Here is a 26,993-nt window from a genome sequence, read left to right on the forward strand (position 1 = left end):
CGTGCACACTGCCCGTTCAGCATTGCAGTCATCAGAAGCGTGGCGGGCTTGCGATGATCGCAAGTACGATCTACCTGTCCAAGATGGGCAGATCGCACATTTTTTTTTTAATTGCTTTACAACCATCGCAAGACAAAAGTCTTGCAGGGGTTGTAGAGTGTATGGGCACCTTTAGTCAGAAAGTTTACCCAATTTTCCTAATTTGAGTTCTGTGTAATCCACTGTAAATTCTATGTTGATAGACAATGGAATGGATTAAACCTGTGCCCATGGCGTTTTCTTTTTTTGTGGTTTTTGCACATTGGGACATTTCCCTTCACTTTTCTTCACAGGAACAGGTGTCCTCTTTGGAAGATTTCCTCTCTACTCCTGTTCCAGTGAGAGTCTGGGCTTTAGATACACTTTATATCTTAAAAATATAAGGGTGTATTGGTATAATGCAGATGCATTTTATATCATAAAACTCTCTATAATAAGGAAAATATTACATTTTTTATTTTATTTTTTTTGTTCCCTCCCCTACACACATGGATAAGCATGCTCATTTTGGCTTTGGTCTATCCGCATCTTTATGGATACTTGGACCACTCTTTGTACTGCTTTGGACTTCTGTCTTTTCTCCTGTCCTTGTCTCTCTCTCTGGGATCTTCCCTGGAGCTATAGTAACTACTACGGTCACGGGAAAGACTACGGCTTCTCCTGCCTTCTTTTTTTTCACTTCGCCTCTTCTCTTTGCAATAATCCTCTTCATGTTTCCTGTGGCGATCATTTCTATCAGAATCCTGTCAAAGCAAAAAAACAAAAACATTTAAAATTAGCGTTTATTGTGGTCCATATTGTTAATTTCTCTAGGCAGGTTATAAATACAAAGGCCCCAGTGGTCCAATCAACATGCATGGACTTCAGTTATTAAAAGGGATATTTTAATGGCACTCATCATAATTATAATAACTAAACAACTAGATTGTGAAACAGGGCTTGGAAATTAAATGCCTCTTCATCTGGCTCCAACAAACGTCAAGTTAATATATATGAAAGCAAATCCTTTTGTTTTGTTTCAGATAGAGTGAGCATGGGTTGGAACTTCTACCAGGTTTTTATTTTTGTCTGTGTCCCTATTGCAGAGATTTACTCTGGTTGTCCGGGTGACCACCATCACCGGGACTGAAAGCTGGGGGAAAAAACTCTCAATTTTGAGTTGTCACAAGAACACAAATGGAGAGAAAAATATTCTATTGGGGACACTTGAAATCTTCCCAAAGGAACAGTTTCTTGTCTTAAAAAAAACCTTTAACATGACCTGGCCCAAAATTGATTCATGTGTTCCTGTAGAGCCCCTTGAACTATAGCAGCCAGCTGTACACAAAGCCTTGACTTCAGCCAAAGTTAAGGTCAAACTCCATCCCTTCCTGCCAAAGCCCTGTCCATACAACTGTTAACTTCCACACCTTCAGAAGGCAATAAAGATTCTGGTAAGTATCAGTTGAATGACAAGGAGTGGGGCCTAACAGTGGAAGGGCTGGGGTTTAATCCCCAGGGCTTTCATCTGGAGGCCTGGTGTAGAAACTTGGTTCAGGACCCCAAGGGCTCCATAGGGATCAATTTCAAGGTAAACACAAGTACTTTTAAGTACCAAAAATAACCTTTCCAGAGACCCTTTCCATATAATAATAATTCTTAATAAGAACATTAATCATAATAATAATAAGACCTTATTATCATTGCATAAAAACATATGAACAAACTTTCCATTTCCAGTCACATTACCTGAATGGTGCATTTCCCACAAACCCTCACCTGAAAATACCTCATTGGACATAGGCATCCTAAATGCACCCCTTCTCTGAGCATGTGATAAATATAGGCACTTTTCAGTACATGTAAATCTCAGTTTTAACTCAAACGTCAATGGTGCTTCTCTCAATCAACACCCTGGCCACTCTACTTGATGATCATTTGTGCCTCCAGCCCCAGATCTCATATCTGTACATGCTCCCAAGAGGAAAACATGCTTACAATCACTGCAGGCCATAGAGACGACAGTTCCCAGATTACCATTTTGATCACTATCCAGAACTACACATGGAATAGCAAATGATGCAGAAATGAGACTTTTTCTTAAGACATTTTAACCTGCAATAGGGTAGTGGTAACTAATTACTTTGAACCCTTGGCTGTCAACTGGTGGGTCGTGACACAAAAGTGGGTCAAGACCCCGTGTTCAGTGGGTCACCGCATGCCTTCCACATCTTTAGGGGAGAGGCCCCTCAGCCTCCCCCTAGATCAGCACTGTCAGCTCTCACGCCAAGCAGCCTTTCAAAATATGCTACCTGGTGCCGAGTGTCAGCTCGAGGTGGGGTGGGATGGGGCTATGACTGTGAGGAAGCTCCATCCATACGTGCATTGCTTACAGCTCCCTCGCGTGCCCTGTAGCGTTGTCTGGACTGGGTTGATGTCACATTCTGGCTCCCGGCACCACTACAGGGTGCACAATGGCACTGTACAAGGAATGCACATATGGATGGAGCTCAATCACAGCACAGCAGCCCACACAGGACCCAAGATTGAGGATCCACTGCAGTTCTCGTGAGATAGGGAGACTGGGTGGATCTGACAAAAAAAATATTTAGGGAGTGTGTATGTGTGTGGGAGAATGTCTGTCAGAGTGTTAGATTCTGTCTGCCAATGTTTTTGAGGGCCCATTCACACTAGTACAGTGCCTTTAAATCGCACAACCCCATGTGATTAAGGCACTGTACCACTTCCGTTCATCTTCTCCTCCCCGTTCTATGGTACCGGGAGCGATGCAGATTGCATCACTTCCGGTCCCTAGGCTGTCAGTTCTGGGCTCCTGGAGCCCAGCTATAAGCTATTGAAGTGCGATCTGCACTTCAATAGCTTATTTAAGATTCAAAGAAAACCAACTCAAACTATGTTATAATTCAATGAACAGAGTAGAGTAATGTACTGAAAGAACTATAGCACATGACAATTAACTTTTTTTGCTCCCTTTTGGTCTGTTAAATACACCATTAAGGTGTTGTGTTATATCAGTTCCATAAGTGCAAAAGAATACCTGTAAGAAATCTTGTCAGTTAATAAGAGAAGGGGCAGTGATCAGTTACATTGTCCTCAGCTATCTCTGAAAACCATAAAACCTCTCCCCTGCTTACCGTACAATGACAAATCCTGGGTGGCATTTTGACTTGACTTGATCTGTACCATAGGAGCAGATCTTGCTTCTTCTGTGTAAGTTGACACACACATGATAGAGTCTAGAGCAGGGATCTCAAACTCAATTCCCTAGGGGGCCACTCGACAAATTTGCGTGCCAAATTTCATACATTAAAATGTAACTATATCCGGTTTGGTACTACGGACCCCAATATAATAGGGATGCAACGATGCCGAGTATTTGGGCGAGTACTCGTACTCGCCCAAATGCTCCGATGCCTAGCTCAATACTTCCTGTATCAGGAAGCCGGGCAGCACGTCATTACACGCTGCTCGGCTTCCTGATTGGCCGGGAAGCCTGCGCCATGCTCCACTTTTCACTAGTGAAGAAAAGCTGGCCAATCAGGAAGCCGGGCACCGTGTAATGTCGTGCGCCCGGCTTGCTGATTGGTCAGAAAGCCGACTTCATGCTTTCTCGTCATATAGTGACGACAAGCATGGGGACGGCTTCCCTGCTAATCGGGAAGACGGGTGGTGAGAATAGATAGAACTCATATCACGTATCATTACATGCGGTATGCAGGTGTTTACATGCAACTGCTGTCACCTGAACATTAACTTGAATAGGTGTCAGCTGCCGCTTTTAAACACCAGATTAGGGACTCCTGCTGGAGCAGGAATCCCTAATTGCACCTAAAGATACAGCTGTGAATAGAGCCTAGTACAGTTCTACTCCCTCCCATACACATAAAAAAAACAAAAAACTACCCCAGTACATATAAAAAAAAAAAAGCACACACACACTCACATCGATCCCTGGTGATCTAGTGGTGGATGGTAAAGGTCTGCCGCAGACCTTAATAATCAATCCTTTCGGCCAGCGAAGACACTGGCCGAAAGGATCCAAGCCGCCATAGAAGCAGCTATGCGGTCTGCATCTGAAAGAGATGCAGACCTTGTAGCTGCTGGCTCAAGTCTGGTACGCGGTCCGTGGCCACGTACCAGACTTGTGAGCTGGCTGCGGGGCACATAGTACTGGCTCGGTACTTTGGGGCCGGTACTTTGAGACCACTGGTCTAGAGTGTCAATAAGAATTTTGAATACAGCAATGTTATTTATTGCTACATTGTAACTGTTCTGGCTCCTCAAGCGGAATCAGTCCTAATTAGCGCCTTCCTCCCCTTCACCCCATAGCTATTACTATGCTGCCGATTTCTTTTTTTCCAATTCGGTTCCTTAAATTGTTTTAGTAAAGCATTTTAATTTTTTTTAAATCCACAAAACTGAAGACAAAATGTCTTTATTTTATTTGTAAAATAACTTTGCCATGCTTTGTAATAAAACATTATTGTGTCATTATAAACGGGAGAAAATTAAAAAGAATAAAATGTTTGCTTTTAAATCTACAGCATACTAGTTGTTTTAAAACGAACACTGCTCAAACTAGAAAATCAGCAATTGTTTTGCTACATCTTTTGCCTATAGATTGTATTGAAAATAAAATACATTTTGCAAGATATTAAAAAAGAAGTTTGTATTCCTTTGATATCTTAGCTAATAGCAAAATTCTCACCGAATCAATAGACCCATAGCTGAAATGTAAAATGTTATCTTAGTCAATTTGCACATTAATATTATACAGACTTGCACTTCCACAACAAGGTTGCCTACCCTTCAGTTAGAATGTTCACATGTTTAGCAATGCAGGTTACAGTACCTTTGACTTTTTTGTTCTCTTTTCATCTTCATCATCAGAGTAATGGCGCTTCTTTTCTTTTTTATGTTTAGAATGTCGATGACTTCTGCTTGTCTCCTCTGCATTGTCTTCTATTACAAGATCATATTTGCTGCTAAGATTGTTAAGGTTTTTTGATAAAATACAGGACACCCTTTCTTTTTTTAATTTTTTAAAAATCCAGACAAGTGACCTTGGGCAAGGCAGACACAGGAGGCTCTGACTGCAAACAAGAATTAAAGTGACATTAAACGCTCAGATTTTTTTTACATAAACCAATACTGTAATGTGTGCCTTACTGTAATCCATGGTAGTTTCCCTTCTCTTTGCTGTTCTTCCATGGCTGGCCTAGACCGCCTGGTACCATCAAGGGTCAAATTTATGCTTTGGAGATATTCTTTCAAAGACCACTTGCATCTTATTCCTTAGTGAAGGCCATCGCGGGGTCGCTCACGTTGTCACATTGTTATGTTTGTATCATTTATTTAAATAAATTCTTGCAGATGTGCTTCAGGGCCTGTTCACACGACGTCCGTTTTCTGTGCTGACCTGATCCATACGCTCCTGCATTAAAAATGCATCCCAATGTATCCCTATGTGTTTTATGGGCTACAGTTCTCACGTGCGCAGTCCGTTCAGGTTACAACAGAAAAATACTGCATGTCACATTTTGTACGGTCCGGAAACGCAAAACGCACTGCACTGCAGCTAACATACTGACAGCCCCACTCCAGCAAAAGCGCGGCAAAAACACATAGCACCACGTCTGCAGATCCGCACCTGAAACTCATGTGAACAGGCCCTTAACGTTTTAAAAATCACAATTTTAGCACTGGAACCTATATAATGCTAGTCAAATAAACAGGCAGATTTAATTCACCACTTAAGTACTCAGTGAAACAGGATATCCAATTAACTGCTATGGACAACATCTACAACCTCTATTGTATGACATCATCCCTGTAAATGTTAAACAAATATATATAGCCATCTGACTTGGACTGGAATTCCATATTTAATGATTGCACAATATAAAAAAAAAAAAAAAAAAAAAAAAAAAAAAAAATCTTTTTTTACTGCATTGTCTTCTATTACAAGATCATATTTGTCTTGCTTAGGCCTGGCTTTGTCTTTCAGGGCAAGCTTGGACTGTTTTCCCATTTCCTTCTCATACTCTTTGAAGTCATCTTTTGTATACTGTCCTCCTATAAAATAAAAAAACAAACAATCATTTTTCTCTCATTTTCTACCATGGTTATTGGCTAGTGAACACAGTGCACACAGACATTCATCTTGACGTATGTAGTGCAATACACTGAATTTTTAAAAGCCCATGTACACGTCTCCTAAAATATTTTCTAACTATTGATCCAGGTTCCCCATATTACTACACTGTGACTGACGGAAATCTGCCCTTGCTTGTTTTCCCAGGTTTCTTTTTTTTATTTAAAGTTTTGGGCAGCAAGGTGGTAAAAAAGGAAATTTGTTACAGAAGCAATTTATCAGTAGGGGATATTACTTAGCGTAGCATCACTCATTTACACATGGTTCCAAACTTAGGCCCCTCTTACACGGGCTGATCAGGAGGGGATCGGTGCATGGATCCCCTCTTGATCACAGCAGTACAGAGCAGCTGTCACATCCATATCCGTACAGTTTTTTCCTCCACCTAAATAACTGAAACTGCCGGACCCCATGTCAGTCTATGGGGAATAGGATGTGAGCGGACACGTTTCTATTTACATCAGATTATCCTCGATCCGGCACAATCAGATTGGGCGAAACAGATCTCTGATCTGTTTTTTTTCCCCGGACCTGTCCGGAGCCGGGGGTAACCAGGTATAAACGGATGCCCATCCGTTCACACTCAAATGCCCATAGACTAAAGCTGGCCATACACCTTACAACCAACCGACTTTCGTTGTGCGATGGTTGTAAGGTCATTCAAATTTTGTACGACCTGCTCATCTTGGACAGGCAGATCGTACTTGCGATCGAAAACACGCCCCCCTGAGGGGCGGGCTTCCGATGATTGCAATGCTGAGCGGGCAGTGTGCGCTTGCGCACACCGGCCCGTGCAGCTTTCGTCTTCAGAGCACGCTAGCAACCTGCCGAAAATCGTACGATTTTCGAGCGTGCTAGGAAGCCGAAAGTTGTGCGACCGTACAGTAGATGCCCGTACGTATCGTACGATAAATCGGCAGGTGTATGGGCACCTTAACAGCGGGCATACAATCGGGTATGCCTGAAAAACTGTTTTTAAAGGCGGACCTGATCAGACTGATGGAAACCGTTATTTCACCTTTTTCTTATTCCATGGGAAATACTGTTTCCAAGTGTTGTGCACATTTATTACACTGCTCTTTACAAAGTAAATAACTTGTGTCGCACTAATGTATTAAAACATGTACGTAATACTGTATATTAATACTGTACATAAAAATTCCAGTGATCAAAATACACATATCATTATCAAACTTAATCGTATTTCACTAAACAATGCATCATATATATGAAAAAAATTTGCAATGCTTCCATGTGCATAATATCTGCAAAATTGAATATTGTCCTCTGTGCAATCCTACTATTCCAGGTGGTTAACATTAAAGCATTGTTGATTTCACAAAGTGTAAAAGACTCATCAGTTAGGAATACACTAGTGTCCTTTTTACAGTCCAATTATTGCAGGTGAGTGAGACCAGCGCCCCAGTGCTGTCACAACCAAATTCACAACAGTGAATAAACTTTAACTCCTCCCCCAATGTGCACACCTCTCCTGCACACAGTATCGCCTCTCACTTTCCACTTAGGCCTCCACTGGGTCTAAAATCAGCGTTCCCTTTATCAATTCGGGAGAGGGTACCCCCAACTATCAGGTTTCCCCCTATCTGCTGCGTCTGCACAGGTTTTCAGGAACGTGCAGCATCTCCTACAAGCTGCTGTCACTCAGTGGGAGGGAAGGATCCTGACAATATTGTCGGGATTGCTTCTCAGCACAGAGCTAATTCCCACACACCGTTTATTACACTGAACAGGCTTGTGGCTGAATTGGGAGTACTTACGAGCTCCAAAACTGGAAGGCTTCTTAATCAGGACGGGGACTATCTAATCCTCAGAGTCATACAAGCTAGTCTGCTAAGGAGCTAAACCCATCTGCTAAGGAGCTAAACCCACAACAACAGCAGAGGGGAATGCACAGGTAGTCCAAGAAGGGATAGGAGAAAAAGGGGACATCTCGAAGAGGGATGCCCCTTGATTCCCGACTCTCCAGCAATAGTTAAAAGGATGGGTAACTCCCTGACCAAGGAAGAAGGGCATGAGGACAAACGTGCTGTGCTTACCTGAAGAGACATACTAGAGGCACACCTTAATGCTAAAGACTTTTCTGAAGGTTTACTAGGTTTTTTCTTCCAGTTGTGCATTTGGCTGAAGAACCAGGATTAGAAGGCCTTGTTGGGCCTACTGCTGGAGTAGGTAAAAAAGAGGGATGGGACTTTAACTAACCAGTGATATCCTTGATGGGAATGTCAAGGATAGGACTGAAGAGAAGTCATCCCTCGAAGACCAAACAAGTTAGATGCTTTTTGGATACAGAGTCTGCACCCCAGTCTTTAACCATAGTGTCCTGCACATTTGTATGGACAGCAGACCCATGAGACACCAGCCTAGATGCTTTCAGAAGGCCATCACAGCTGAAGCACTGAGCTCCAGAAATCTCTTTTGCACCCCCCATCAGGTAAAGTTCCAGTGCCACAGTGAAGGGAGCACCTTTTAAAAAGGGACTCAACCTATTCCACCACAGTTTGACATATTAAGTTCTCAGCAGAAAATAGGGCGAAGGGTAGAGTACACCATCGAGAACTGGGTTTTAGAGAGGAATTTTCACAGATGATTAATAGAATGCTTGAAGGTTAGATCACCCTCTACTGGTCTAGTGGTTTCCCTGCTAAGGTGGGCCACTGGCAGATCTGCAGTGGGTACAGACCACTGTTTAACAATTTCCCTTCCAAGAGGAACACATCCAGCAAGTGTTCAGGGGGAGTCAAGGGCACACTGTGGTGTTTTCAATTCTTATTGAGCAATACTCCAAAGAGTGAGTGCAATGTTGCCGCTGTAGGAGCTTTGAAAGACCCAAGACTGAAGACAGTAGGCTGATCCTCCAGTAGTACATATTGCATCAATTTAGACTGTCTCTTGCAATTCCTCAAAAAGATCAGAAGCTAAGTCTGCAGGGGAGGGCCAGGGAGTGCGCTTAGAGCCCCTGCGGTCAGCACCAGAAAGGTGATAAGGCAGGGGATTTGACCTCACCCAGCAGACCTAAAGAGGGCTGCAATAAAGTAGACCCCTATAACCACAGGAAAACAAGATTTCAGGCATAGGTGTCTTCAGAAGGCACAAAGTAAAAGTCTTTGGAGATGTTAGGGGAGAATTGCCTCTTGATACACTGGGACTGTCCCCTCTTTGTCTAGATATAGGCATTGTAGTGTTTCCCCTCTTTTTATTCATTTTAAGGAATAACTTCAGACAGAGTGGTAATGACCAGAATCTTTTTTACCTAAGCTTCTATGAGGAGAAGAGCTCTTTACATGCAGGCAGGAAAACAGAGATTGCCAGTACGTTCATAAATGGCTAGATACATTAACTCTATATATACTGTAGTCCCTATACCCAGACACAAATCTGCAGTGTTATTTCTTAGAGTAGTGTTCTTACATTTAGTTTGGCAGAACCTCAGAGTTCATCCTCTACCCTCTGCTTCCAGTCACACGCACCAAGTCTAACAGGTCACAGTTTATCTACCAGCATGCTGTATGCCACACCCCATTCCTGCTCTCTGTGGCAACATGCACAGTGCCTATACCCAAGGAAACCATAACAACTTCCCACAACCCATAAGACAACACAGTAAAACATTACAGGCACGGTGCCACCACATGACAGTGATGCAACTAAGCCCAGGATACGAGGCAAAGCCTCAGGTATTCACAAAACCCACAAACCTGGTAGTCGGTGAGGGTCAGTTGGCTTGAAGTGACCAATGTCACTGTAGATAGGGAGAAGGAAGGGCTTAGCTCACCGTGGCTCTTTGCAAAGCAGGAGCAGTGGTGGGGAAATTCTTCCACATGGCAGAGAAGATAGCAATTAGCATGTGCAGCACTCCACCCAGCAGATGAAGTCAGTGCTCAGTCCCCGAGCACTGACCCTTTCGGTGGTAAGATTGGTGGAAAATGTGAACTATTAAAAAGGTGCACAGTGGTGCAAGTAAGGAGGTAGCTTATGGTGTTCAGCCCAATCAGCCTACCTAGATTCTTAGAAAATGTCTCCAGAGACAGGGCAAGCACAGGAGGTAATGCAAATGGCTTTGGAAGTTCCACAGCTAACCTATTAATAGGGTCTGGAAAGCTTGCAGAACACAGTGCCTGAAAGATAGTTCTAAGCTAGCCCTGCAGATCCAATCCAGCAGTCTCCGGGTACAGAACTTCAAAGCTAGGCTGAGGAAATACCGATCTGGATAGCTGCCATTGTAGAGATTAGCTCAAGCAGCGACATACTGAGAATTATTAATTGAAGTAACAATTGAGGAGAAAAACAAAAAGGGCTGGTAAAAACATGATCAGACTTTTGTGGGGCTAAAGAAAAGACGTCTATCCTAAGACAAGAGTGAAAAAGTCATGCAGATAGCCATCTTGGGATGGTCTACAATTTTTATTTAGTTTGGCAGTATCCAATTCCTTTGTAAGCAGCAGAATACCCAACAGTATATGGCTTCTGGTGTCCCTAATATCTAGTATTTACTTTCAAGTGAAAGATGAATAAACCTAAATCTGAACTTTGCTTGGATGTGCAAGTAAAATTATTATTTCTTTACGCCCGGTAATCCCAACGTACATCATTCTATTGCTACATGTTATAATTTACTATCCGCAGAACACAATAATGATGGTACCTTTTCCTTTCCATTTCACTTTAGCCACAGACTGACTGAAATCCACATGTATTCGCCGGTCATCAATAAGCACATTGTCCATCTTAAAATAGGCTTTCTCACAGTCTTCTTCCTGCATAAGACGTTAAAACATAAAATGTGAGTAATGTGTATTGCTCTTTCTGAATAAGGATACAAACTCTAATCATCGATACCTTTTCAAACTCAATAAAAGCATAACACAGCGATTCACCAGTCTTCCCGTCTCTAATTATCTCACAGCTAGAAAGAGAGAGAGAGAGAGAAAAAAAAAAAAGGAAAATTAATGTCAAGACGGACAAAATAGGTCACCCCTCTAAACATATCGCTGCAGCCGATCTCATCCATGCTGATCTGAGATAGAAGAGATGCTGATTGCATCACTTCCGGGTTCCTCAGCTGTCATTCCCTGTCTACAGAAGCCGGGGAAGAAGCTATTCAAGCGCAATCTGTGCTTGAATAGCTTCTTTGAAGTGGAAAAGCGACACAAAGGGTCTAATAGACCCCTAATGCCCCATTAAAGAGAAAAGGACCCATCACCACTAATATGCTATTACAAAGGAGGCTTGTGAGTAAAATAAAAGTAAAAATACCAAAAACATTTTTTAAAGTCCCACGCCCCTACGAACATTCGCATAGTGACTTAACACACGTCAGGTGCCCCTATGTACAAAAATGTTCTACATGTAAGGTATCGACACGTGCGCCAGTGACAGCAATAATTCTAGGGCCAATATCCACGGTCAACTTTAAACTGATGACCTCTACAGGCTTTAAAAGCGTTAACTATGGACAATTTGTCGCACTTTTGTCGCTGTTTCATGGGTGCACACAACGTTATACTTGGCATGTTGGGTATTTACTCGGTATAATCTCATCTTTTATATTTTAGCAAAAAAATAGGTATTATGTTGTGTTTTTGTGCACTAAATTTACCTCAGTGTAATTTTTTACTGAAATTTTGGCATGATAAAAAGCCACACTAATATTATGCAACAAAAAAAAAAAAGAAGAGGCCTTCAACCCATGGCAGTGTAAGGGTTGAAGCATGCATTTGGGCAAAAACATACCTTTTTATAGCTCCAAATCGTGAAAAAATTATCTCCAAATCTTCGTCTGTTGTCACAGGATTTAGTTTACACACAAAGAGTACATTTTCAGGAGGCTTGATCTCTGCATCTGGTATGTCACCGACCTTTGAAATAAGCAGTAGTCTCATACAATTACAGGAAGAGTACAAAGCTGTATAAAACCACAAAAGCAGTATATCTTAGAGAAGCATTTATATGGTCCGATAGTCTAAATAGGTATGCAGAAAGTGAATCAACTAGATTACTTTGGGCATTTTCATTGTGAATTTTCGGTCAACAAACCTTAGCAAGCTGGAAATAAACATTTGGAACCATAAAGCTATATGAAGGTGTGAAAATAGAGCTCAGGCAATAATTGCTGTTTACATACTAGCAAAATGTTTCGGTGTTAAATGGTTATCCTTTTAGTGGTTATAACTGAAGCAACTACTAAAGCATCCAGTTTGTATTTTACAATAAATAAAAACCGGTTCATATTGATCACTTATAGCTACATGCCTGAATAAATATGGCAGTTATTGTTTGTTCACTCTAATGAAGTAAAAAAAAGTCTTTCAAGCTTGTATTCCAATCTGAGCTTGGACCCCCCTAGGACACTTGTTTTGCTATGATGGATAGTACTGTAGATAGAGCTGGATATACTGATTTTCCTACGAGATACAATTTTTTTTTTTTTTAATAGTAACTTTTATTTCTTTTTGCATAAGACAAAACAACAGCAGCTATTACTAGTGTACCTGTTGATCAGTGTTTAGGCTTTGGAGGTACTCCTCTTCTATTAACTTCTCCATGGAGATCAATATAATAATGTTCAGCATAGGCCCCTTTACCAGGGTGCCATTGAGAAATGGCAGCTTAACGTGGTTATAATGGTGTGTGTGTGTGTGTGTGTGTGTGTGTGTGTGTGTTGAAGAGTTTTGAATATGCATTTGTAGGGTAGGTCATCTTTACCATTTCCAACAGGACAGATCTGGTCTTGGCTTCTTTCTCAGCCAGCTGTTCTTCAATTTCTTCTACCGACTTTCCTTTGCTGTCATCAATTTCTTCATCTGCACCAATCCTGCCACTCTATCATAAAGAGGACAACAATCACCTGGAAGAACATATCTAAGGGACATCTTTTTCCAAACTCCTAATCAGGGCAGAAACGCCCTTCCGCACAAAATTATAAATGTTCTATGAAAATGGTGAACCAGTAAGCCCTCGTTCACACCTAGGCATATTGCATATGCGCGACCATCGCACGTTTTTTTTACCACGATTCGCTGTAAAAAAAAGTTGCACGACCGTCGCGCGATTCCGAAGGCTACTTGGCTGTATCCCAATGGAAAACGCCCTACAAAACGGCCCAAAGTAGTACCTGGACCTTTTCAGGCGTGGGCCGTTTTGTAGGGCGTTAGTGACGGGCGGAAATACGGCAAGGTGGGAACGAGACCATTGACTACAATGCAATTTATATTTTTGAGCGTTTTGTAGAGCGTTCGTCGAGCGTAGAACGCGCTACAAAACGGTCAGGTGTGAACGAGGGCTAAAAAATACACATACAGAACATAACAGATAACCTAGTATTTTAAGTCTGTCTTTATTGAAGTCATTAGGGCAAGGTATAGGAAAAAGAAGAGTGATACTGATGAGAGCACTGAACTCTATGAGGCACATGTGCAATATAAGAAGCACCTTACTCAATATCTGCTCTGCCAACGCTGGAGGCAGGAACCAATATTTTATTTTCACAACTCCCATTCCTAGAGCCTGAAAATCCCAGTGCTTATCACAAAGCAAACAATGAGCCCCAAATTCAGATGTCAAAGTTTGGCACTCATAGTTAAGATTGCTCTTTACAAGTCCATGTATAAAAGTACAGAGCTGCAAGGAAAGCAATCATACTTACAGATGTTTCATGTGGTCACAGTTGTGATTTATTAAGGCAACAGGAGCTGCATGCTGTGCCTCCTATGTAGAGATGGGAAGGGCTGGGGGGGGAAAAAAACGGAAAAAATTGGGAAAAAAACATTTTTCCCTGTTTTTTTTTCCAGCCAAGCCGTTTTGGTTTTTTTTTCTGGAAAAATTGAAAGAAAATGGAGTGTGGAATATGTTCTTTTACAATGATAAATAATATATCGTTGACATGGTATTCAAACTATATAACATGAAGACCCTAATGAAAGATTTCTCAGAGTTTATGTTAAGTCTTAACTTATTGCACATTCCCTCAGCTGAAGACAAGCAAATCCTGGAATACAATTCAAGTAACACTGTACTTCTCAACGCAGTTCTCAAACTCAAAGAAATATGCATTTCTGCCACTAGGGGCACTGCAGAGGAAAGGCTACAGTTTAGTTAGCTTGTGGGCTGTATCTTGTACTTCCTACAGTTGGGCGATTGTTGGTATGATAGTAGATGATAGTTTCTGTCTTCTCAGGCTTTAATTGACAGGTAAGGGGGTACATTTGTCTGACAAAAGAGTTTCTGTATGACCTTTAAAATGATTCCAAATAATATTCTACACCATCACGGTATAATGTTTACCCATAGTCTGGTCAGTAAATTGTTTTTGTTCCTCCTCTCAGTAAAATGATGAGACCAACATCTAGAGTTTGGAAACATTTCCACAGTGCAACTTCTGCTGAGAGCAAAGCTGCAATTTGCAAATATGTTCTTGCTTGTTTTTTTGCTTTTGGAGGGAAAGGGGGTGGTTACCTGTTCTCGTGTATAGTTGAAATGTTACTAACATTTACAGTCCTTGTTATTCCATTTGTGATAAGAAATGTAATTTTAAAAAGCAAGTTTAGTTTATTTACTGAATAAGCTGTACTTTTATTTCAAGCATAATACTTTATTACACACTGCATTTCAAGTTCCTAGTGTAGCAAAATGACTTTCAATTTGTAAAAATACTCCGCAGTGAATTTTGTTTTCAATTTTTCTAAAAAGTTCATTTTTTTTCCGTAAAAAAACATTTTTTCCCCCTCATGGCCGGAAATTTTCAGGAAATTTTACATCTCTACTCCGATGCCAAAGTAAAATATTCTCAGAGTGTGTCAGAGGTACATTTACTATAGGTCTAGCAACAGCCTGCTCTGCACAAACAACACTGCCTACTCAGCAAACCATCATAAAAAGAAAAGACTTACAGTTACTTATCCTTCATACAATCTATGAAAACAATTACAATGTACATGCAGTAGAATTACTCCTTTACAGTACACCTTGTGATTTCAGCTAAAACAGCTAAGGAAAATGACACATGCCATCATAATTTCACAGCAAAAGAACCTGACTGATTTTTTCAGCCAGAATAAGCAGGCCAGCTGCCCTTACAGGGTAAATTATGCGGTCTTCAAGTTGCGACTGGAATGTCTTTCAAATGCCCCACCTTAATTTTGCCTTTTTCTAGCACATGAAGGAGAGACAATCAAACTCAGTACCATGTCTATACTGGACATGAGATACGAGTCTGTGAAATTATAAAGTATATCTGTTAAAATAGACCATTTATGTTTCGTTATAGCTTAAATACTTGCATCTAATTGCTCTTTGGAGGGTTCAGGGGATCGATCTGGAATAACCAGTTCCTGTGGGTCATCAAATGGATCATCTAGAATCACAGTATGGTTTATCCTACAACAACAAAACATTTCATTTTTTATTAAACAAAAAAAACACAACAACTTTTAAAACACATAAAGGGTAAATATCAATCCGCAACACAAAGTAAGTCACTGCAACACTTTAAAAGTAAAGCAAATAGATTTGGTTGATTTTTTTTTCAGGTTTAGGAGTGTTTAAACTGATTTTTTTTATATCAGCATTTACTTCATGTACCCTGTCTGTTTTAAAATAAATATTTATTGCATGCATTTACAGAGCACTATGTGTTACCTAAAAGACAGCATAGCAGTAGCAGCTTGCCACATGACTGGCTCTCTCAGATATTTCCCCTTCTCCCTGAATCTCTGGTCAGATGTTAATTAATGCTGATCAAGTTAACAGCATTCAATACAGGTAAACAGCTGAATCTTTCTGATGGGGTGATTTTCCCCAGGCAGCATATGTATCCATCATTCCATACATAAGAACATTGCCAGTTAATAAAAAAATGGTAAACATTTAAAAAAAATAGAATTAAAAAAGAACTGCTGATTTTGCCAGAAATCCAATGCTGTTCTTTCACAGTTCGCGGTCTCATAAAACCAACTTGAGTCACTGTTCACGTTAGAGCTCTGAAGGATCGTTCTGCTGTTTCACATATGTCTCCCATGCTTGATTCCAATCAATCTGTGCAACCACTTCAGACTTCCCCAGAAATGTGTTAAAGGGCTTTTCCAGTCTACAAGTCTAGACACTCCTGAACTGCTGCTCCCTGCTCGTCCTTACCAAAAAGTGAGGTAATGTCCGGGAAAGCTATTTAAACCTGCTTAGTGCACTTGGTAAATCCAAGACCTCTTTGAGTATCTGTCCCCAGTCTCCAGTATGCGTGATCTTTGTTCCAGTTCTGATACCCGTTTAAGACCTGTGCCTGTTTTTTGACAACCCTTGCTGCAAGTCTGCCCTGACCTTTTATTCCCATTATTTAGTTGGTTTTAGGTTGCTGCCTTAGCTAGCACTGATTTCTCATTCCCTCGCATGGAAAGTTGACCAATGTATCAAAGTTGGTGTTAAAGCTTTGCAGTTAGATTCTTTTGTAAATCTTTTCATAAAGTGCCAGAGGCACATGCATGAGAACTGAAACAACCGTGAAGCACAATTCTGATAATGGTTAATAGAAAAACGTTTAATATTCCTACACATAAAGGATCAAGTTCACTCTCGGTATCAGATGCAAAATCCCATAAATAATTAACAATAAACAAACAGAAAACTGGTCCCACAGAATATAACCTATTCAGCATACCTGATGTCTTGATAGGGAACAAAATCTTTATCCACAAAAGTCTCATTAATTTTCTTCAGTACATCCATTCCTTCAGTTACTTCTCCAAATACTGTGTGCACCCCATCCAGATAATCCAGATTCTCCCCCATTGTGAACAGAAACTAAAAAGAAAAATCAAAGCATAATCTTAAAAGATGTCAGCAGTTTATAGAGTAGCAGTATGAAATAAAACATGAGTGAAAATTATTAGCAATGTGCATGAGTAGAAATGTGCATACACAATAATCTATTTAAAAATCTGTAATGAATCAGGTTGCATACAATGTTGCAATTAAAAAGACAGCAGGCAAGTAAACATGGCCAGGTGTACACAAAAACTAATTCTTAAAGAAGATCTCTAGAAAAGGTAACTAGGAAGGACAGTGAGAGGCATCGGTATACGTAATAGTGTGTGTGTATACATGAAAAATGAATTTGTAGAATTACTCCAGAAAGGAGATTCATGCTGCCCAGGTATCCCTCCCTCCATAAGTGCATCATATATCTTCGAAATTAAACCTTGTTTCTCCACAGAGTGTGCCACGATAGTGACAAGGGATGCTTCAACAAAAATATGAGGTGCAATTCCACACTGTGCCTGAATAACATGTCTTAATTGTAAATAATTTACAAAAAATATGCGTTAGGAAAGTGAAATTCCTCTTGCAACATGCAAAAGGATTTAAAGGAGAACTATGAGGTGAGTGCTTTTCACCGATTTGGCGTTCGCTCACCTCTCTATCCTGTCACGGCTCTCTGCCGTGACAGGGGAGGGGCTGGTTTGCCCGCTCCGATCCGCCAGTACCGACTGGCGGAACGGACGGGGGAGGGTACAGCTAGCTCTGCCTCTAGATAGGGAGAGCCAGCTGTCACTCACGCAGCTGGGCGGATCCAGACAACGCTAGTTTGCATCCTCCTTTTACCCTGAGAACTATGGGGAAAAGCCTTAACCCCATAGTGAAACAAAAATAGTGAGGTCTGTTAGTGTACCATGCTCCAAATCCAACCAAATTTGTGTAACTCTTAGTAAATAACCTTATTCCATATTGGCGTGAATAAATGATATCACATAGTATTTTCATTGTTTGCCATACTTTGTCTATAAGATATACAGTAGAATATTTTGTAACTCTAGGGCCCAGTCCAGCTTCCAAGTGAGATACAGGGTGGATAACCAGACCATAAACATTTTTCTGGCCCCAACCAACTATATGTTGCAGCTGGGAAGCAAGGAAATATAATTTGGGGTATGGAATAGCCAGCCCTCACATTTCTTTGAGCCGCTGTAAAATAGAGAGCCGTATTCTAGCCGTCTTCCTCTGCCATATTAAATCTCTAAATAGGGTATCTATCTTTTTAAACCAATTTTGTGTAAATCAAATAGGGGAACTATGTAATACATAAAGCAACTGCGGCCCCAATATAATTTTGATCAAATTGGCTCTGCCTATAACTGTAAGCGGTAGTTTACACAAATTGACACTTATGTTTACATTTATGTTAAAGAGGATTAAGATTAAGAGTAAGATAGTCCGCTATATCAGCTGACCCCATAACTCCAACATACTTAAATGCATCTACACACAACTCGGAAGAGGCCGACAGATTGGATCTAAAAAGGTAATAACACTGACTTATCCCAGTTGATAATAAAACCTGAGAAAGAGCCAAACCTCTGTACTAACAGCATTAACGCTGATAAAGATTTGTCTGTGTCCCCCAAGAAAAGAAAAGCATCGTCCGCATAAAGAGCAATTTTATCCTCCTCATCACCTCTCCAAAAACCCATAATATCAGGAGCCTGCCCGATAGCTGTAGCTAGCGGTTCCACTGCTAATGCCAACTAGAGCGGGGAAAGTTGACAGCCCTGTCTAGTCCCTCTATCTAGATGGAAAAATAACTTTATTTCATCATCAACCCGCATCAATTGGACCCATCTAATAAAGTTTGATCCAAAATCAAACCTCTCCAATACCTCGCATAAATAGGGCAATTCCACAGGGACCACAGCACATGAGCTCACCATAGAGCCCGTAGAGCAGAAGGAGAGCGTCCGTTCTTTGTCTGCTCTGTGTGATCACTGAGACCAAAGCGCTGTAATCACAGCGCCACCTGTCTCAGCTGTCAGGAACTGCACAGAACATCTGTTCTGTGTTGGAGGTCAGGTTCCATGAAGAGAACCTGTCACCTCCAAAATAGGAATAAAAAAAAAAAGATATAAAAAAGTAAAAAATATATAAAAAATAAAAAGTGATAAAGTAAAATAAAAATAAATGTCTGTCACTTACCTGAGATCCATGCTGATCATTGCCATTGTTCACCATTGACACTGTTCCCACTTTTTTGTGTTTTATCCGTGGCACCCTTTCAGATTCAAAATACTGAGCTTGGTCACCATACAGTTTACTGAAAAGTGAAACAAAGGGCAACTAAGTTGGATAGTTGGATTATAAGCTTTTAATGAAATATAAAACATTTTTGCTCAGAATTAAAGTTTTTTTTTTTTTACAAAAAAATACATAAAATGTTAGAAATACACAAATATCAGATAAAGTTTATGACCATAAAAATCAATATGGATGGACCAGCCTTCACATCTCAATTGTACCACATCCCTAACTCCCATACCAAAACAATTAAAGACTGGGCCTGGACGCTTTTCAGGTGCTACTTCAAAGGATTAAGCAAAGAAAATTTGCTTCCAAAAAAAAACAAAAAACATATTCCTATGCAAGTCAAACTGTAGGGGATCTAGTCTCACCTTGCTCTGAGTCTAACATAGTCAATATAGCAGTTAAACCCCAACATGGGTATTTTGTAATCCTTCATTTATAAAGAGCAGTGGCAGGTGATATACAGAATACAGGAGATGGAATGTGTACATCTTCAGACTTAAAGATGAGAGGGATATAGAGAAAGGGTATACAAGGGGTCATTGGGTAGAAATATTATGTAGTAAGAAGGGATGGGTGAGGATGCCACCTAATTAAATAGAGAAAAGTAGCACTCTGGTGTTTGGTATTATCAAGTGCAGCACAATAAACATGTCCCAGAGTAGGGCTGCAACAACTAATCGACATAATCGATTATTGAAAAAGTTGTCAACTTTTTCAATTATCGATTAATCGGCTTCCGATTGGTCGGCACTGTTCACGGCTCCACACACACTGCGCGCCGCACCTCCTCCCCACCTCACGCTCGCCGCTGCCAGACCCGCCCGCATCTACGCCGCACCTCCTCCCCGCCTCACGCTCACCGCCCGCATTCACGATCGGCACAGGGACAAGGGGAGAAGAAGTAAGGAGGAGCAGGTGTGGGCGGATGACAGCCGCCGATAAGACAGGCCTAATCTCAGAAGCAAGTTGCTGGAAGACTGCTCATGCTGCACTTTCCCACACATGGCGCTCTTTAATGTATTGCTGGGATTTGTATTCCTTTATAGCTGATGGTACATTGTGCTGTATATTATACATAGGAATACAAATCCCAGCAATACATTATACACTGTATGTATAATGTATTGCTGGGGTTTGTTGTACTCCTCTATGGCTGGTGGTATTCTGCATTGTGCTGTATAGAGGACTACAAATCCCAGCAATAATATATTATATAGCGCAATGCGGAATACCACCAGCTATAGAGGAGTACAACAAATCCCAGCAATAATACATTATACAGCACAATACAGAATACCACCAGCTATAATGTACTATTGCTGGGATTTGTTGTATTCCTCTATAGCTGGTGGTATTCTGCATTGTGCTGTGTAATGAACTATTGCTGTGTTTTGTAGTCCTCTATAGCCGGTCCCATTCTGCATTCATTGCTGTATAATTTTACACTTTTCATTGCACACCACACTTTTTTTTTTCTTTTTTACTTTCACCGCTCCAAGCTTGCTCCTGTGATGGACTACAATCTCAATACAAACTAGTAGTCTCATCACTGGAGCCATTTTTTAAAATGTATTTTATTTTTTATCCGATCAAACTTAATAATCGGCTAACCAATCGATTTTGAAAATAATCGTTAGCTGCAGCTCTATACCAGAGAAAGCATAGGAGAGAGTTGTCTGAAGCAACTTGATGTTCGTGACTACAGTTGCAAATGTTATTAAGAAATGTAAGGTTCATGGGAGTGTAGCCAACCTCTCGACCTGGCTGCAAGAGGAAAAAAAATGATCCAACATTCAACAGAAAAATAGTGTGAATGGTAAACAAAAAGCAAAGGAAAACGTCCAAAGTGATACAAGCTGAAATCCGAAGTCAAGGTACATCAGTGTTTGATCGTACCATCTGTCACTTTTTGAGCTACAGTGGTTTAATAAGGAGGCCCAGAAGGACGCCACTGTTGAAGGAAAAACATAAAATAGCCAGATTGGAATTTGATAATATGCACATTGACAAGCCACCATGCTTTAAAATGTTCTGCTGAATTAAAAATCAAAGTCTGTTATTTAATAAATATGGAATACATGATGATGGATGCCAATTACTTTGCTCAGTTTCAAGTTTTTTCAGAGAAAATTCTGGGTTCTTCTTTCTTTGTGGAAGGGTGCCAACAGGTTTTTGATGTGTGTAACTTGTTTCAGGTAGAAGGGAGATAGGGAGATAGAGAGATAGAGAGATAGAGAGATAGAGAGATAGAGAGATAGAGAGATAGAGAGATAGAGAGATAGAGAGATAGAGAGATAGAGAGATAGAGAGATAGAGAGATAGCGACAGAAGTAGAGTAGATTTTCCATTCTGATGATCAGGGCTTGAAAAATTTTAGGGCGTCTCAGCAGTCAGTCAAAAAATGTCACCAGTCCGCATGACTGGACTATAGCCTTGCAATTTATGTAAACATTTTTAGGGACAGATAGAGCTTTCTTTTGGTGTTATTTAAATCACCACTGGAGGGTTTTTATGTTTTACTATATAATGAAAAAAGGACCATAAATTTCAGAGAAAAAAAAAAAGTTTTCCCTACGTTATGTAATAAAACATTTATTATTACTCATATTTTTGATAAAATATAAAAGACGGGGTCAAGTTGGGTAAATAGACACCAAACATGTCAACCCTTAAAATTGTGTGCGCCTGCAAAAATTACAACACTGAACATTGGCCATAGGTGACGCTTTAAACGCTTTTACTGTTTATCAGTCTAGTGTTAGCAGTGATTGGTGGCCCTAAAATTATTGCTCTCACTCAGACGTAAAGCTCCTGGCCGGTCGTGTAATTACAACGGCCGGTCGGGAAGCTACTCGTCAGGCTCCGCCATCCTATCGTCACAGATGAGAGGACGAGCGGTTTTTTCAAGCCCTGCCGATGATTTTGCAGTGGCCGAACCACAAGAACAACCCCAAGTTCCATTACAAAAGCAAGAATCTCACTTTTTGCAGGAGAGGCAGGAAGTTTAGGGCAAAGGTGTGTTTCAGATCAGATGGGATAAAGGTCCCCAAGTACTTCAATGCAGATGGGAACATTTAAATGCATCTTTCAATTGATGTATCCAGTGGGAAGACATTACTGACCCCATGACTGTAAATGTTATTTTCAGATAGGAGAGTTCTCTATAGGTCTTGAACTCTTTAAGGAAGTTAGGGAATGAGGCGATCAGATTAGTTAGAGAGAACAATAAGTCATCTCCATAAGATGAGACCTTATATTGTCTTCCCATAACCTGGAGTTCTTGGATATCTGTTTTTTCCCCCTAATTTTACAGCAAAAGAGCTCAGAATCAAAGACAAAAGGAATACTGTAAAGAGTTCAGAAAAGACTCCATTAACTTTGACAGAGGCCGAGGGGGATGGAGCAGATGGCGTTGACCCTTTAACACATTCTCTCCGAGATCTATACATTTTAGTTTTGTAAATAAGCTTTGGCAATTTACAAGATCAAAGGCCTTCTTAGCATCGGTCACTTATAGGAGGCAAGGGTGGTTGAAGCTCTTGCTGCGTGGATCAAGTTAAGCACTTTAATGGTGTTGTCACAAGCTTCATGTGTCTCATTAAAGCTTACTCGATCGAGGTTACCAACATTGGTTTTAATCTATCCCCACTCTATCCAAAGCTTTTTGTTTTGGCTGGACATACACTTTAGTTTAAACAGTTTGGGCTGAAGGGAAATATTATGGGAGGTAGAACATATATATTATTTATGAATGGGTTAATAGTGCATCTGATTTGTACTGATGAATGATTAACTGATTATAACTTTCAGTTTTGGCAAGAAAATGGGAAATTCTTCCCCCAGTAAATAGTAACAGTCAGTGGCCTTAAATCCTATCTGGGCAGGTTTACAGCTATCTCCAGGAAAACATCTCCTACAAGATTATTGGGTTTATTTTATTGAGCTGTGCCATCACTGCTTGCGAAGTGTAGTAGACCATAGAAGCAACAGTCAATGGCTATGCCTCTCCATTATACAGTACCAGCCTTTGTCACCTTCAGGATGTGGAAAACTCCATTCTACAGAACTGAACAAAGTATTTTTCATTGCTACCGTAACAGCAATGCTCCACATCCTTACAGAACATCTTCCTCACCATCACCAGTTACACACTGCAACAGCAATTAGCACTTAACAGTACCCCAGTCATATCAAGAGCATAGAAATAGGTTCCACCACCCACCTTATCAGCCAACACACTGAGCAGTGACTCACAACACAGCAGCCCCCAAGTCTAGCAGCATAAAGGAAGGAGTCTAACCAGTGTTGCTGAATGGAAAGGAAAAAAACTATACGTAGCTAAGACAGTAAAGTTGACTTGAGGAGTGAGGAGAACATTTTACAGTCTGCAAGTAGCATTTTTCATCACAATGACCTCCACAACAGCAAATTGTGTAGCCCTGAATACGCATTTTAGATAAAGCTAATGAACATTTAGAAAATACATGCAAGAAAGCTGAACAAACATACCTAAAAATAGATTCGCCTCCTCGGCCTGTCCCCAGAGGATCACCAGTCTGTATAATAAAGTCTCTCTATAAATAAAAAAGGAAATAAATTAGGCCACATATAACTAATGGCGATTAGCACGTTCAATTCAAAAACTGAGTTTTCTACACTGCATGGTTGCTGTAAAGTTGAACCACGTACTATGTTTTTAAAGGTCTCCAGAACTCCACAGGCAATATACCCTTACCAGAATTTCCCTCAATTAATTCTACATAAAAAGAAAGAAGGATGCAAAATGTATTGGGCATTACAACTGTGACTGAAGCTTTGTCTTGTGTGAAAAGGTAAATAAAGGGTTATTACTGTCCTTGTTCCCATTATGGAGATATAGCCGCACTTTCTGTCCCCCAGTAATATTTAATGAGGGACAAGGAGTTTTTGTGACACCTTTGAAATGGTAAACACTTTTTTTTAATTGCATGAGGGAAGGTTAAAAACGTACTGTATGTGCGGTTGTTATTGCAGTCCTGGTGACCTACTCCCCTGAGTTCTTGTCCTGGTGTCACAGGGACAAAAACTATAAGGAAATCTCCCCAAGAGAGACAGCAATAAATATCCATTTTTAACCCTTCTACCCTCACATTATTTAAAAATAAAATATTGTGGCTGGAAAAGGTCTTTACGTGAAAGCATGACACAGTATAAATTGGAGTGGATGTAATTTGCTAGCCTGCTTTTTACTTGTATACTTCACATAAGCTTTAAGCTGATACCGCTGAGAAGCTGCAGCTCAAACAACCTTTCTGCATATAGGTAACTATGCAATCTCCACACAACAATATTTTTGAAAAATGCAAATTACATAAAGGGTAGGCTCTCGGCTGTCACGTGCCCACAGGGGCCTCAGCACAAGCCCACATCAATGCGAGTACTAAATATATATATATATATATATATATTTTAGGAAAAAAGTAGTTTGCCAAGTGACACAAAGTGAACAAGGCTATTCTGACCAACACAGTATAATTGAAACCTGGCACGGTAACCCTGTGGGACTTATGAAGGACATACAAAAACAATTTGATGTACACATTTTAAAATTATTTACACTAACATTTTAGAAAAGTATCAGTTTAAAAAGGTTCCACCCAAGAGTCGTTTTTAGTTATATGTGGAGCATGGCACAAGGAGACCTACCCCTCCTCACTTATTGAGGACTCTAATGGTGTTATTTTCCTGTCAGAGTTCCTGCCTCTGTCCCTGACCCTCATTAGTGTTTTGGGGTTTTCCATAAACCTCTCAGTGTTCCCTCTTCTCCTTAAAAGTACTACTATAAAATAGATTAAAACAACCAACAGAGAAAGCAAAGCCTACTTGTAAAGGCCAAGGCAAAGGGACAGACATTGCACATAGCTCAAACACACATATCTAGCCATTGGTCTCTGAGAAATGAAAAAGAAATTGTCAGACGGATGCACTTTAACGTGAAAATAATTTGATTGACTGCACCGTAGGAAAAAAAAAAAAAAAGCAATACTCACCTGCACATTGTGTATCAGACAGTAGTTATAATATTTTATTTTGCACAACTTCAGGAAATTTAGGCAAGCTGAAAAAGATAAAACATATTACCTACTAAGAAAACAATATTATACAGCTCCCGGGGGAGGGGGGTGTTGTGTTTTCTATAGTTTGCAACAATTTGTCTTCCTCATCTTACCAATAAAGCTTGTTTGCAACAAACAGCTTTTTAGTTTGTTTTACATATTGCAAACAAAACCAAAACATTCTATTTTTGAAATGGCATACATAAATGATAATAAAAATAGGATATTTGTACTCAAAATCCTTTTCTCTGCATTAATTGAAGGACACAGTGGGGACTAAGATCGGAGATCTGGAACACCCCTAGGCTGTTCTTTGCTTTATTTTTTTGACTAGAACCCTACTCCTGCGGGTGGCGATATAACCCAGTGGTTGCAGATCTCCTAGTCCCAATTGTGTCCTTCAATGAACGGAAGAGAAAAGTTATTCATTTTATCATCATTGGAAAACAAAATATCTGAATGTTATGGAACAAAAAAGCATTATTTAAATGCACATTCTTAAATAGCATACACTATCTTCGGATATGCAATGAATGCTATCAATAACTGTCAATAGAACATTTGGCATAATGCAATAGCAAAAACACGTATTATTTGAAGCTCTAGGACAGGGGTGTCAAACTCAATTTAACCTCTTCCCGTCCGCCCGTTGTAAAAAAACGGACGGACGGCACTTCAGCATTGGCGGGTTGCCGTCTCCGGACGGCATTTTTTTTCTGCGGGCACGCACGGGCAGAAAAGACCCGCTCCATAGCCCGCCGATCGTCTATATGTGCTCGTTTGCGTTTTACACACCCCCCCCGCGCCGGCCACTTACTGTCTGAGCATTCCCTCCATAGATGCCGGCTCGTCCCCAGCCATAGTCTCCGTCCCCCGGCTGACACCCGTCACGCTCACATCCCCGGCACCCGTCATGTGACCGGCCCGGCTAGATGTGAGGAGCGTCGGGAGCTGGACCGCTGAGGCGTGCGCGTTCGGTGGGCGTGGGGTGCGAAGAATCGGCCCCTGGGCCTTGAGTTTGACACATGTGATCTAGGACATAAGGTTTACAGAGTAGGAGTACTACAAATTAAATGACTGTGTTTTTCTGGTCTACATTCTCACATATAAAGTATTTATACACTGCATTATTTCAAGCAAAACAACAAAACTACTTTCAAAAGCCCAAACACAAAGGCACCCAACATGATCTTACCTCTGGGTCTTTCTTCAGTATAAAGATCAATGACAATGTCCCCTAACGTGGTCTCCAGAAGGACAGCCATGACTGCTAGTAGAGCCTGTCTTCCTAAAAGACACGGGCTGTGTCAGTTTCTGAACTGACAACATAAACCGCCCTATTCTACTTACAAAGATCAGAATAACTCAATTAATCCGTAATCATAGGCCAAAGTTTACAGCGTTAACCTCCAACTACATGGGTTTTTCAAAGCAGACATGTATCTAAGACGTACGCAGAACCGCTCTTTCGTCTGAGATTGGCTCAAAGTAATGACGTCAAACAATAACCATCCAATGACAGAGCGTGTGGATCCCAGGGACGTCAACGAACACAGTCGCAGAGGGAATGACATCATGGCAATTGCCTAGCGGACAACGTGGGGGCGTGGCCTCGCTTCCAT

General features: G+C 40.7%; 1 protein-coding gene across 1 annotated transcript; it reads right to left on the minus strand.

Annotated features, from left to right (window-relative positions):
* Positions 1 to 518: 518 nt before the first annotated feature.
* PPIL4 (peptidylprolyl isomerase like 4) lies at positions 519 to 26,647 on the minus strand. The gene is made up of 13 exons (XM_018565643.1): positions 26,567 to 26,647; positions 25,306 to 25,373; positions 23,786 to 23,850; positions 19,169 to 19,286; positions 16,860 to 17,002; positions 15,490 to 15,586; positions 12,917 to 13,033; positions 11,945 to 12,069; positions 11,051 to 11,117; positions 10,857 to 10,968; positions 6,018 to 6,114; positions 4,892 to 5,024; positions 519 to 782 (listed from the first exon to the last, which is right to left on the minus strand). Exons 1-13 carry the CDS (start codon positions 26,634 to 26,636, stop codon positions 570 to 572), a joined length of 1,425 nt encoding a protein of 474 aa, XP_018421145.1. The 5' UTR covers positions 26,637 to 26,647; the 3' UTR covers positions 519 to 569.
* Positions 26,648 to 26,993: the final 346 nt, after the last annotated feature.

This window comes from Nanorana parkeri, unplaced genomic scaffold, assembly GCF_000935625.1.
Source record: "Nanorana parkeri isolate BGI_ZX_2015 unplaced genomic scaffold, ASM93562v1 scaffold869, whole genome shotgun sequence".
In the NCBI taxonomy this organism is placed as follows: domain Eukaryota; kingdom Metazoa; phylum Chordata; class Amphibia; order Anura; family Dicroglossidae; genus Nanorana; species Nanorana parkeri.

Excerpts from the sequence above, each read along its gene's own strand:
- PPIL4 (XM_018565643.1), bottom strand. The coding sequence starts at position 26,636 with ATGGCTGTCCTTCTGGAGACCACGTTAGGGGACATTGTCATTGATCTT. Across the intron at positions 13,034-15,489 it reads CCTCCAAAGAGCAATTAGAT|AGTGGCAGGATTGGTGCAGA; the intron begins GCAAGTATTTAA and ends TCTTTATGATAG. Across the intron at positions 10,969-11,050 it reads CTTTTATTGAGTTTGAAAAG|GAAGAAGACTGTGAGAAAGC; the intron begins GTATCGATGATT and ends CGTCTTATGCAG.